Raw genomic sequence first — 13,351 nt, forward strand, 5'->3', positions numbered from 1 at the left:
TTTTTTCGAGCCCTGATACCTATCAAATTCAGCAAACTAATCCAAATTACTTAAGAGAAAATTTACTAATTAAATTTAATACTTATGCAGCGTTTTCCGCGGCTCATTTGTGGGGCGCGTCCAATGGACTGTGAACATTTATAAAAAAGTTAAAAAAAAAACAAAAAAACTTACAGCCAGCCGTCTTCTTTCTTCTTCAATAGCTTCAAGAATTGCTGACCTTTGACCTCCAATTCCCTGATGTTGTTGTACATATTCCATGTGTACTCCGAAAGCACCCCTGAAAAGAGATCACATCATGTTTTGTTAAAATCCATGCTCAAGATTGTGACGTTTGAATAATAAATAAAATTTAAAAATATCATGTTCGAGTATACTGTATTATAAACTTAATAAAATTGAACGAACTCTCAATAAGTGTGAAAAGTTTCAAGTCCAAACACAAACTGTCTAATTTAATACAAAAGATTGAAACTCTTCAAATATGGCAATGGTTCCGAACTCCAAAAAATTTGAGTTTAAAAATGAAAAATCCCCAGAAAAATATTAACTTTTAAGTTTACTACACTTTTGAAATAGATGTAGTGTGCGAATCAGCAGTCAAAACAAAGATTTATGTTGGTTGAAAAGAGTTTATTTAAGAATTTTAATATTTTCAGCATTAAAATATTATAAAATCGGTTGACTACTTACAGGTCATGGTACTCTCTCCTGGAACGTTTGATTTTTCTCTCCTGAAAATTAAATTGAATTCATATTAGAAAATTACATAAATAGATTATTTTTCACTGCTGAAAAAGAAAACTGAAATTAAACACATTGCTCTTGAGCAGTCAAGTACATTTCTTTTAGTTGTTGCAATATATTGCTATTCACGTGCTCTTGAATAAAGTTATAAAATTATTTTTAGTAGAATTGCAGTTAATTAGATAGTAATCAATGTATATGTTGATCAAGGGGAAGAATGGTTTATGTACAGTCCGCAAGATATCACCCTGAATAACTTTCGTTCTAATGATCGGATTTTCACGAACTAAGTGTCAATCTTAATGCTTCCTGGGGGTGACCTCAAATATGCTAATTAATTAGTGCTAACTATTAATTAAGTTACGAAATTAGACACAAAAACGTACTTTCTCTGAATAAGCATACATTTTTTTTACATATTTCGATTTTTCATCTTCAAAATATAGGGGGTAGCCGCAATCTGGGAAATGTGGTCCCCATAGTTTGGTCAGGAGAGCGATTCAAAGTTTGGACCCCTTAATGTTAATATCGCTTGCATTTTCAGTCATATTTTAAAAACTAATGAAGCAATTCAAATAAAAACTGCCCCCACTCATAAAACTCATTTACCCAAAGATAATTACGTGAAAAAAATAATTTTTAATAATTATTTATTATTTAATTAAAGTGAGGATGAAAAAAAGTTGAATTATAAGGTATGAATTTTTTTATACCATTTTAATCGACATATTTTTCAATTGAAAAATCTAAAAGTTTCAACTGTTTTTATTTATTAGAAGATGAGAAAAATCAAAATTAATTATTTAAAAAAAAATAATTTGGCGACAATGAAGAAATAATTAAATGGGCCGATTAATTTTAAAATGTGATAAACTTACGAGGAACTTAACTTAGCGCGCATAGTGAAAATTTCATTCATATTTTTTTCGCTAATAATCGTTTGCAAATCTTTTTATTTTTATTTTTTTAAAATTATAAAATTCGATGTTTCTTTTTTAATCGTCTAAAATTCCATTTGCAATTTAAATTTAGTAAAGAAATTTGAATAAAACATCTTATTGAATAAAAAACATTTTATGCAACGAATGTAGAGTTTTATAAAAGCATGCTTCTGATAGAATATGATTATACACCAGATTGTGCTTAGTTAATGTGATTATTTTTTAGTATTTTCTTCTCAGTAACTGATACAATTTCAATAATATACATACGTATGAATAGATTTGGAATGAAATATTTATCAATTTCTTGAATATATTTTTTATAAATATTAATAAAAATACGTAGTAAACATATTTAAGCATATCTCACATCATCGCAAATTTCTCAACATCGTATATATCGTCTTAATGTTAGAAGTAATTTTTTAATCACCTGTCCGGAAGTGTTTCGCAGAACTATTTTACCAACTATTTAATTAAATGTTAACATTTTTAAAAATCTTATTCTTTACCCTACTACGTTTATTATTTCTTCATTAATATACTAATCAATTTTTTAGTAGTTTAATTTAGGTTTTCTTTAAAGTGAAGTTCCTTTTTAAATTACAGTCAAGTTTTTTTTTTTTTAAAGAATTATCGTCTGCTAGCTAAGAATAAAACCTTGTTAAGAAATTAAAAACATTCCGCTGTTTACAATTATTTAATGCAAAATAGCTGATTATTTACTAAGCATACAATTTTTTTCGAAAAAAGAATAAACAGTCGAACTCGTTTATAACGAGCTCGGATTTAATGAGAACTCTGATTTACCGAGGGAAACGGGAATATTTGTTTGGATCAATGTTAAGTCTATCGAACAGAAGTCGCTTTTAACGAGCAAGATCCGATTTTAGTGAGCAATATTTTTCTGTCTTGCTATCTTTTTTCTCATCTTTTTAGTCTTTCTGTCTTATCTTTTTTTCAAAATGATATGAAATGAGCGAGTTCAAAGTAAGCTGACAAACTATTTTAAATATCTAAATTAATAAGAAAAATAAATGTTTTGGTAAGAATCTTTTCCTTTATTTTTCTTTCCATTTATATTTTCTTTCCTTTAAGACTGTAGCGCAACTAGAAATTTTTTTGCTGGTTGTCATTAAATTAAGAAAAGTATTAAATTAAATTAATTAATGTAATTAAAGTAAGAAAGTATTAATTAAATTTTAAGTCAACTCAATCATTTGAACTCCTATAACATAAACATAACATGTTTCAATGTTTTTAAAATGCCACTAAACATTCAGCAATTCCTTGAGTTATAGGAAAAAGAAATATCCTAGAAAACTTTGTGAATGTGTATTAGAATTACTATACAATCTACATTTTATTTTTCAAGCACTTTTTGTTTCTTCAAACTTTCTTGCCTAGAAGACTTTATTAAATCTGTAAAAATGATTATCCCTAAAATTTTTTATATTGCTATAATAATGTCAATTTGATTTTAGAATGAAATCCTCGAATAAATATAGCAAAAACAACATATCTAAATAATATCAGATAAAAAGTTTGTGTATTTAAATTCTAGAAACTTAGAAAATCATAAAGAATTTATAAATCAATTAAAATTTTCTTTCAAAGATTCAAAAGAGATTAAAATAATATTTTTTTTTTTTTTGCTTTCTTGACAGAAATCAGCTTAAAAATTGTCTATTGCCTAGAAACTTCGAGATATTTTCTATTAACAATTAATTAAACCTCTCCCAACAATCACAGAATATTATTTCATTTTTCTTTTACATTCAGAGTTCTTTTACTAGGTTGCCTAGCAACCTAGTAAAATTAAGCATTAAGCTTTTGAATTAGTCAATGGGTTATCTTAAAATATTCATTTGCTCTGGCGACTTTTTTTGGCGGTTTTCTGGACTATCGCCAAATATATAAATCTTTATTCCTACCCAATTTACGACCCAATTTTTTTTAAATTTTGTCTACCCCTCCATAATTCAAGTGTATAGATTCCAAATATATAAAAAAAAAATATGTTTTATCAGAGAAAGTACGTTTTTGTGTCTGATTTCGTAACTTAATTAATAGTTAGCACTAATTAATTAGCATATTTGAGGTCACCCCCAAGAACCATTAAGATTGACTTTTAATTCGTGAAAATCCGATCATTAGAACGAAAGTTATTCAGGGTGATATCTTTTTTTTTGCGGACTGTACATAAAAGCTGATTCGAAAAGGAAAAAAAAAAACCTCTGCACGGCCCATCTTAAATTTGTAATAACACTTTGAGAAAACAACGTAATAAATTTGAGTAAAAGAGCCAGAGTTGTAAGAGAAACAATTCTTTTGAATGGTAGTGGGAGAAACTAATGTGAGGCAAACGAATGACAATTTTTTATTAATTGTAGTTTTATATTGTTTAAATCAAAGTCTTTATGTCTCACTTGATTACAGTCAAGGCCTGTGTAACGAGACAAAGTCAATGAGAATTTGGAAGCCTCTTTTCAAACTGAATATAATTTAATAAATAACTCTAGGTTGTAAGGAATATTGCAAATAATAATAATAATGCCGTTTAAAAACTTCATTTAAATCCATATAAAACTATATTGGGGTATTATATTTTTCAAGCATTTTTCAAATAGTGGTAGTTTATTGATAAAAAAAATAATAAATTTGCGGAAAAAAAAAGAGCTAATATAATATTTTGTATGAAAGTTTCAAAAATTAAGTCCTCACTAGCGTAAAGTTATTTAAAACTATTACAAACCAAATCATAAACTTCCAAAAATGTATTCATCCCCTACTTCGTTGAAAATAAAAACAAATTCAACACACTTAAAACTAAGCAAAAAATACACAAACCAAAACAAAACTTAAAAAATATATCCAATAACTAAGTTTTCGTTTCAAATTTGTAGAAATATCATAAAATTTTTTCTTAAGACTTATGCATCGAAAGTGGCAATTAGTTTTTCCTATTGCCACCTTTATTCAATTTAAAAATATGAAATGTTAGAATACTTTTAATGCCGAGCGTCAGTTTTCATGATTTCAAGTACTTATAGGTAGGTAAATTGAGAGCCCTCAAGTGATCCATAATTGAGAGCCCTTAAAAGTGATCCATTATAATTCAGAAGAATTATAGAATTATCAGTCAGTTTTCATGATTTCAAGTACTTATAGGTAGGTAAATTGAGAGCCCTCAAGTGATCCATAATTGAGAGCCCTTAAAAGTGATCCATTATAATTCAGAAGAATTAAACTCACTTCTTCATCGAGAGGAGCCTCATCGGAAGAGGAAGAACGTTTCCTTCTCCCAGTACAGCAGGAACAGATGGGTAACAGGGGCTCGCTAAAAGAACAAAAATATTAATATAAAAATCATGCATGCCAATCAGTAGAGTAAAAGTGCCAATACCCATGAAGTTTCAGAACGCATAAAATATTTCTGTCGTCATTTTTTAATAAAATAAACATAGTACATTTATTTGCACAAATTTATATGCATACATATTGCAAACAAGGACTAAACCTGTTAAAATATCTAAAAAATATTTAGACCAAAGATATTAACGAACAATTAAAACTCTTTTATATTGGTGAAGGTAGAGATCAGCAACAGGTTAATGGGATTTTGGAATATCAAACTCAAGATTATTCTAATTGTCACTTGGAATTTTCTTCCACTGAAATGACAAGAATATGACTTAACTTGAAATCAAATAAAGTGTAGAGAAAGGCAGACGGGAAAAGAAAGTATCATTTGAATTTTTATTTTTTAACTTACACTAAGTTGCATCCCATGCAATTGGTGAGAAAATAATCGAAATTTTAAATACTTTTTCGCGATTTTTTTAAGGATTGACTATTTACCAATTGTTGATTTATTTACCTGGAGTCAGCGTCTTCACTTGATGAAGAGGATGTCCTGCGGCGTTTTGAAGGGCCTGCAGCGTGGATGCTAGAAGAACAAAAAAATTTATATAAAAATCGTGCATGCCAAATCAGTAACGTAGCTTAAGGATATCAATACGCGTGAAGTGACAAAATGCACAAAATTTCAGCTGTCAATTTTTAATAAAACGAATATTTAGTAACACTCGTATATGAGCACGTATTTATATGCAAGCATGTTGCTAGGAAAGGTTAAACTAAAGACCAAAAAATCTTTAGACCAAAAAAGCAATTAAAACTCTTTTATACTGTGATCAATTTAAAAACTAAATGAGAGAAGGTCTTAAAGTAACAGTTTAAGTGATTTTGGAATTACGGCCTGAAGATAATTTCTGAATGTCACTTGGAATTTTATTCCACTGAAATGACAAGAATATGACTTAATAAAGTATAAAAAAATGTCGCAAGGCAGACGAAAAAAAATTTTCATTTGAATTTTATTTTTTAACTTACAGCAAACTGCATCCAAACATGCAATTTCTGCTAAAATTATCGAAATTTTACTTACTTTTTTTGGTGATTTTTTTAAGGATTGACTATTTACCTATAGTTGAGAAAAAAAAATTTCTTTGTCTCGATCTCTCGCTAACAGGATCGAAATTAAGCTGATTCCAAAAGTAGTAAATATTACCAGATATAAAACTAAACCTTTATATTGAAATTTTAAAAAAAAATGTATATAAACAGAATCAAAGAGCCTGGTTCTTTCTTTCAAATATCAATGACTATTTTTTCAATCCAAGTAATCATCAATTTTGTTGCATATTGACAAAATGTTCCTAAAAACAATTTTTTTTATTTTTAAATATTTAATAAGAGTAAAAGTTTACTTACGTTTGTTCTTCATCAGAAGAAACATCTTCTTCCTGAAAGTAGAAAAATAAATAAATAAATGCACAATCCTTCAAAGTAATAAAAAGAGTCCAAAACTATTTTAAAACCAAACGAAAACATTTTTACTCAGGATTTTAAAATTCATTTCTTTACAAATTTAGGCGTTTTATCTTTTAAGTTTTAGAAGATGTGAAATTCGTCTGATTATTTTTTTTTGTTGCTATTATTAAATAAAATGATAAAAAAATGAATTATTTGAAAATATTTGTTACATGGAATAATCAAAAACGAATTTTATACATAAGAAAGAAAGCAAAATAGAAATCGATTTTTTCTGTTAACTTCCGAATTATGACATAATAGGCAAAAAGCGAAATGGATATAGGATTTCCGTATCGTGATCTGTCTTGCCAACTACAATCGCTATAATCGATAACTGGATTTTAAACTTGTAAATTTTTTTAAAATNCCTCACAAAAAAATTCCTTTAATTGTTTTTTAATATTTTATATATTGTTGGGTGAAAAAATTTGAGTTATAGATAATACAAAAACAGAAAATATTTTAAATCTGTGATTTTAAATGACGAAGTGTGAAATACAAACACTATAAGTAAAATAGTTTCCAAGTTTCAAAAATGGTGTCTTTTTCCTCAAAAACTGATCGATTTTTCAGACAAATAAGTATTTTGTAATTTAAAATTGCCTAGATAAAAATTACGTCAGAATGTGCATGACTCACAGCATAATAAATAATATTTCACATGGGATATCTCAGGAAAAATAAATTTTATTAATTTATAACAAGGCACAATGAAATTTTAACTGTTTAACACAGTCAACTATTTCAATATATTCACCAATAGTAGTTAAAAGTTAAATTATTTGACTATTTATAATAGTCACATTTTACCCTTTGAAGAACGTGTGTAATTAAAGTCTAGTAAAAGCTTACTTACTTATGTTCTTCATCAGAAGAAACATCTTCTTCCTGAAAGTAGAAAAATAAATAAATAAATGCACAATCCTTCAAAGTAATAAAAAGAGTCCAAAACTATTTTAAAACCAAACGAAAGCATTTTTACTCACGATTTTAAAATTCATTTCTTTATAAATTTAGGCGTTTTATCTTTCAAGTTTTAGAAGATGCGAAATTTGTCTGATTATTTTTTTGTTGCTGCTATTATTAAATAAAATAATAAAAAATTATTATTTGAAAATATTTGTTTCATGGAATAATCGAAAACGAATTTTATATATCTGGAAAAAAAAGAAAGAAAGAAAAATAGAAATCGATTTTTTCTGTTAACTTCCGAATTATGACATAATAGCGAAATGGATGTAGGATTTCCGTATCGTGATCTGTCGTGCCAACTACAATTGCTATAATCGATAACTAGATTTTAAATTTTTAAATTTTTTTTAAAAAAAGGGCATGTAGATGTTTGCCTGGAGGTGGCTACGAGTTATACCTTTTGAGCTGGATTTTTTTTTTTCTTGCAGGCCGCTGCTCGGAAGTTGTCAAGACTTGGCATTATTCTGACACAGATCAGGATGGGAAAATCTCCCTAGCAAAATTATAATTTTGAGGTCTCACGACCTTTATCTTGACTAAACTATTGAGAATTTGCTCCGATGCTGGTGATTCCCGGAGCCCTCATATTTTGAAGGTTTAGAACCGAAGTTATACATACTAGCTGCAGCTATTCCTATAGAACTTTTCAGTTAAAAAAAATTTTAAAAATTTTTTTAATTTAAGACAAATTAAGCGAAATGAAACAAGTCTCCTTGCTAACCCCTTTCCATATTTAAAAGTAAGAGGGATTAAAAAGAGTTTGGTTTTAAATTTCAGACTTCCAAATCCTTTTTTGGTTCTCATTTCAATGAAAACAACAAATAACGAACTTCAACGATTTATAAACATTGATGTTTAACTATACAGGAGCTCTCTCAAACTAAAGGCCTAAACAATGATCCTCATTTTTTTTTTTGTATATTTGTTTGTTTTTTTTTGTTTTTTTAAAGGAGGGTGAATCTGAATATTCTATTTATCACGAAATGATTTTCAATATGCATAGTAAGCTTAGCTGCCAACATGGATAGGAAAAAATCCAGTAGATTTTACTAAACAACATAAACTTCATGAATATTGTAGCATAATGTACTAAATATTTACACGTAAAGAATTTTAAGGATTTTTATAGTCATCAAAATAGAAAAATTACAATATTTTTCAGTTGTGATTTCACGTTAAGCATACCTGAAACGTTATGTATTATTTCTTTCATAATTTCGAATATTAATAGACATTTAATTTATCAAACATAGTTAAAATATTTTTTTTTAAAATTTATTTAAAAAGAGTTCAGAATAAAAATAAACTGACCATTTTTGAACAGAAAAAGTTTTGAATTGATTTTTATAAACGAGGTTCGCTTCCTCATGTATTACTTATTAAAATGTATTGTAAATGATTGTAATAATAATAATAATAATATTGTATAATACATATTTCCATTTCAATAGGGATTTTTTTAGAAATTAGACTCAATTTTATGAAATTTTCTAATATGTACAAAAACCAGGAGAATTTTAATTAAGCCAGTAGATCTTGAGAAACTATCAAAATCCATTAGAGTTGCACGAGCAAATTTTTTGAAAACTCTAAATGTGTGGAACAGTTTTAAGGTCACTGTCAAATTTTTCATTTTTAAACTTTTATCAGACATACTTTTAGGAATTCATTCTACATTAGTATGAAAAGCATTGAAAACAAAATTATGCCTATTATTTTAATAAAAACAAACCACAACTTACTCTTGCTCTTTTTTTTTGTGCTAGCTTTTGTCTAGGCATCTTTATTTTTCTGGAAGTTTAAAAAAACAATGAATTAAAATTTCATTCACATAAAATCTTTTTACAGTTCAAATAATCAGGGAACTCATAAAAGATTTCTTTTTAAGGATGATTGCAATTTTTTTAAAGTTTATATAACAATGGTTTGCTCTGTAATTTAGAATTTCTTTTAAAATTCCATTTTTATTAACTCTCTTTCCTTGATGGTGAAATCGGAAACGCAACTCTGCTTTTTGACTGGCTAGAGTAGAGAGATTTTTATCCCTAATATATATATTCAACTAAGAAAGACCCATAATAATTATGAACGCTTTCACAGTTACATGAGAGTTCAAGTAGTTAAGACTGTTTAGAAATCTAATTTAGTTTTATTTAAAATATATTATACCTCATGTAAGTTTGCTTCAGGATTCCTATTAAGTGGATAATTTCTAAAATNTAATACACAAAATATATATGTATATAATTAAATCTGTGCAACGTTTTTAACAACAATTTCTTAAATTATCGTCATTATATTTCATGAGTATATTTCAAAAAGTAATTTTCACTTATTATTTAAATATCAGAAAAATTTGTTATTTATAAATATTAATTAAAGGCATGTTATGAGACAATTTCAGCGTACACATTTTTTTTTCAATAGAAAGTAAACAAAAAAAATTCTTTTTTATAAATAGCTTGAAAAATTCTTTCTATATTTTAAGGTAAAAATTATTGGAAAATAACATTGATAGTAAATTAAAAAAAAAAAAAAAAAAAACAGGCATTTATTAAAAAACAATTATTAATGTACCGTTATGAGAAAGAAGTAGAATATTATAAAAATTTAACCATTTGAGAATAATCCAAACAATTTATGAGAATAATCCAAACAATCTAAATATTTGAAATAGCAATCAGAATTAAACCTATAAGCACAAATACTTTTTCTGTGTAATTATTATTTTAACGGTAATTATTAATTCATCTTTGGGTTGGGCATGGCAGATTTTCTGGGTTGTTTCGTCAACTTGGATTGTCATGACAGGATATCGGCTAAGAGCGTCGACATGCTTCATCTGTTTTCCAGGTCTGTGTATTATTTCGTAGTCGAAATCTTCTAGTAACATTGCCCATCTAGCAATTTTAGGTGGCAGTTCTTTTTTTGACATAGTCTTTTGGAAAGCTTGGCAATTGGTGAAAATTTTGAACTTGTGCCTAAGAGGTAATGACGAAATTTTTTAAGTGCTATAGCTATAGCTAAAACTTCTAATTTGTATGATGAATATTTTTCTTCTCGTGGAGATGTCTTGTGGCTCTTATTATAGGCTGTCATCTAAATCAGATTGCATTAAAAGAATTGCGCCAACTCCTTTTGACGCAATGAAGCTGTAAAGGTGCTTGAAAAGGTGTAGCACAGGTTCAGTTGATAAGGCTTGTTTCAGCGTTTGGAAGGCTTGTTTCAGCGTTTGGAAAGCTTGTTGCTGCTCTGGAGCAAAATGAACATTGTCTCTAAGAAGATCACTTTAGTGGTCGTGCAATGATTGCATAATCTTTAATAAATTTTCTAAAATAACCTGTTAGGCATAGGAATGATTGAACATCTTTAGCAGTTTGGAGCTTTGGAAAATTTAAAACAGCTTTTGTCTTTTCTGCTGAGGGACTAATCGTACCATTTTCTAAAATATGTCCAAGAAAGGTAATTTTTCTTTGCAGGAAATTTCATTTTTTGAAATTAAATTCAAGTCCATAGTCGGAAGCTACTTTGAAAACTTTCTGGAGTTTTTGAAGACCTTCGGACTCATCATCTGATGGAACAATCACATCGTCCAAATATAAAGCCAATGTCCCGCGTCTTCTAAGAGTTCTCGAAAAATAATTTGTATAAATCGTTGAAATACTGCTGGTGAATTGGAAAGGCCGAAAGGAACTTTGTTGAATTCAAAATGTCCATCTGGTGTCACAAATGAAGTGTATTTGCGGCTTTGAGGATGAATGTCTACGTGGTGAAACGCATTTCTTAAGTCCAGATTTGTAAAGACTGAAGCACCTTGTAGTCTATCGAAAATGTCAACCATAATTGGAAGTGGAAATCTTTCTTTAATTAACTTCCTATTTAAACATCGAAAATCAATCGCAATGCGAGTTGAGCCATCTTGTTTTTTACATAAGACTATTGGAGCAGAATAATCTGAAGTGCTTTCTCTAATTATACCTTTGTTTAACATTTCTTTAATTAGCTTATTAACTTCTAATTTCTCGAAAATAGATAGGCGGCGTGGACGTTGATGGACTGGCATTTCATCTTGTAGAAAAATTTGCATTTCATAATTAGTGTTCTTAATTTTATTTGGCCTATAAGATTTAATAAGTCGTTCAATTTCGGCACGCATATCGGATTTCAAATGAGATAAATCAACATCGGCGTAAACTATATTTATATCAGATAAACAATAATCTGTATTTTCAATAAACGCATTTTTAATCTCTTTATTTTCCGGATTTGAAGAATTAAAATAGTTTGTTTCTGCTTCGGCTGACGAAAATATATCGGTTTCGGTTTGTTTATTTACATCGGAAAAAACACGCTGATCACGTGATTGGACAGTTTCCGCTTTCCTATTACGCGCAGACGTCATTGAATCAAACTCATTTATTTGTTTTTCAAATAAATTTTGAGTAGAAGTACTTTTGCGTTCGCATAACAAATTTTCGGTTTCAGTTAGAAAAGGGAGTGGTTCATTATTATTCTCAATCTCAAAGAAAGACTGACCTTCGTCTAATTGACGCGACTGTATTACACGCTTGTCAGATCTATTTTTAGAAACTGGGGGAGAAAAATTATCGTTTTCTGTATTGGAAATGAAAGAAGTAGTAATTTTATTTTTATTTTTAGACATTGAGTTTAATTCGATAGTATTTTGTTGTTCGTTTTTATGCAAAGGAAATTTTGTTTTAGAATAAGGAGAAATCATATTTCCTTCTGAAATTCGATCATATTCTTTTTTTGCTTAAATCATCCAAAATATTTGGGGAAATATTAAATCACAATAAAGATTTTTACAAACGGCTGCCGTTACTGTTATGGGATTTTCACGAAAACTTGGAAGTGCTAATTTTATTTTTGAAAGTTCAGCTTGTACTTCATTTCCGAAAGCACAAGTTAATTGAACAGCTCCGACACGTATTGTTTTGGAGGGAATTAATTGTTCTCGGACGCAAATAATATTGGCTCCCGAATCAACTAACGATTGAACGACTAGTTTATCATTAACGAAAATTTTTTCATATTGTAATTCATGCTTAGTATTTTAGCTTCGACTTTGCAAACAGGGTCTCGATTTGAGTTAAATCTACGATTTGAATTAGTTTCGTTTCTGGGAAATCTTTCGCGGGAATTATTTCGTGATTGGTATTCTGTAGGATTTCTCTCATATGAATTACGATTAAAGCTTTGCAATGAGTTATTTTTTTGCTTGTTGTCGAACGGTTGTTGACGGTAGTGTTTTGGACTCTGCTGATTTCTTCTGAAATTTTGTCCGTGGTTAAAGGATTGTTGATTATATTTTGTTTCACTTAGCGATTTTCGTTTTGACGTAAAGAAAATATCACATTCTAAACTAATTGTGGTAAAGGGAACTAATTGTGGTAAAGGGAAAATAATACACTTATGTGGGTACTGAAGCAAACACGTTTTTATGTAAAACCTACCGAAAACTATATGAATCAAAAGTTTCACAGGATGCAGCTGTTTTATATTTTTAGAACTTTTTTTTCTTCTTTTTTTTTATATACCATTCAATTAAAAATTAAACTCAAATATTTCACTATTACAGGGTTCCCACTCTATGATGAGATTGAAATTCAAGGACTTTCCAGGACTTTTCAAGGACCTCAACAAAATTTTCAAGGACCTTAATCTAAGACCAATTTTAAAAATTATTCTCTTCTATTTTACTAGAAGCAACAATGCTTGTTGTGGCAATAATTAATTTCAAATATAATACCTAAATGCTTTGCCTATATAGAGAGAAGAGAGTATATGTATTA

General features: G+C 28.3%; 1 protein-coding gene across 1 annotated transcript; it reads right to left on the reverse strand.

Moving 5' to 3' along the window:
• Positions 1-102: 102 nt before the first annotated feature.
• LOC122272734 (uncharacterized) lies at positions 103-11,908 on the reverse strand. Its single transcript, XM_043056703.2, has 7 exons — positions 10,247-11,908; positions 9,281-9,329; positions 7,423-7,454; positions 5,569-5,637; positions 4,944-5,028; positions 694-734; positions 103-280 (listed from the first exon to the last, which is right to left on the reverse strand). Exons 1-7 carry the CDS (start codon positions 10,471-10,473, stop codon positions 139-141), a joined length of 645 nt encoding a protein of 214 aa, XP_042912637.1. The 5' UTR covers positions 10,474-11,908; the 3' UTR covers positions 103-138.
• Positions 11,909-13,351: the final 1,443 nt, after the last annotated feature.

The sequence above is a fragment of the Parasteatoda tepidariorum genome, unplaced genomic scaffold (genome assembly GCF_043381705.1).
Source record: "Parasteatoda tepidariorum isolate YZ-2023 unplaced genomic scaffold, CAS_Ptep_4.0 HiC_scaffold_1110, whole genome shotgun sequence".
Taxonomy (NCBI): domain Eukaryota; kingdom Metazoa; phylum Arthropoda; class Arachnida; order Araneae; family Theridiidae; genus Parasteatoda; species Parasteatoda tepidariorum.

What these genes read in the sequence shown, in the direction of transcription:
- LOC122272734 (XM_043056703.2), bottom strand. Translation starts at nt 10,473, where the DNA reads ATGTCAAAAAAAGAACTGCCACCTAAAATTGCTAGATGGGCAATGTTA. An exon ending in CACAAAAAAAAAGAGCAAGA is followed by an intron (nt 7,455 to 9,280) that starts GTAAGTTGTGGT and finishes TTCTACTTTCAG; the next exon opens with GAAGAAGATGTTTCTTCTGA. An exon ending in AGTGAAGACGCTGACTCCAG is followed by an intron (nt 5,029 to 5,568) that starts GTAAATAAATCA and finishes TTGTTCTTTTAG; the next exon opens with CGAGCCCCTGTTACCCATCT.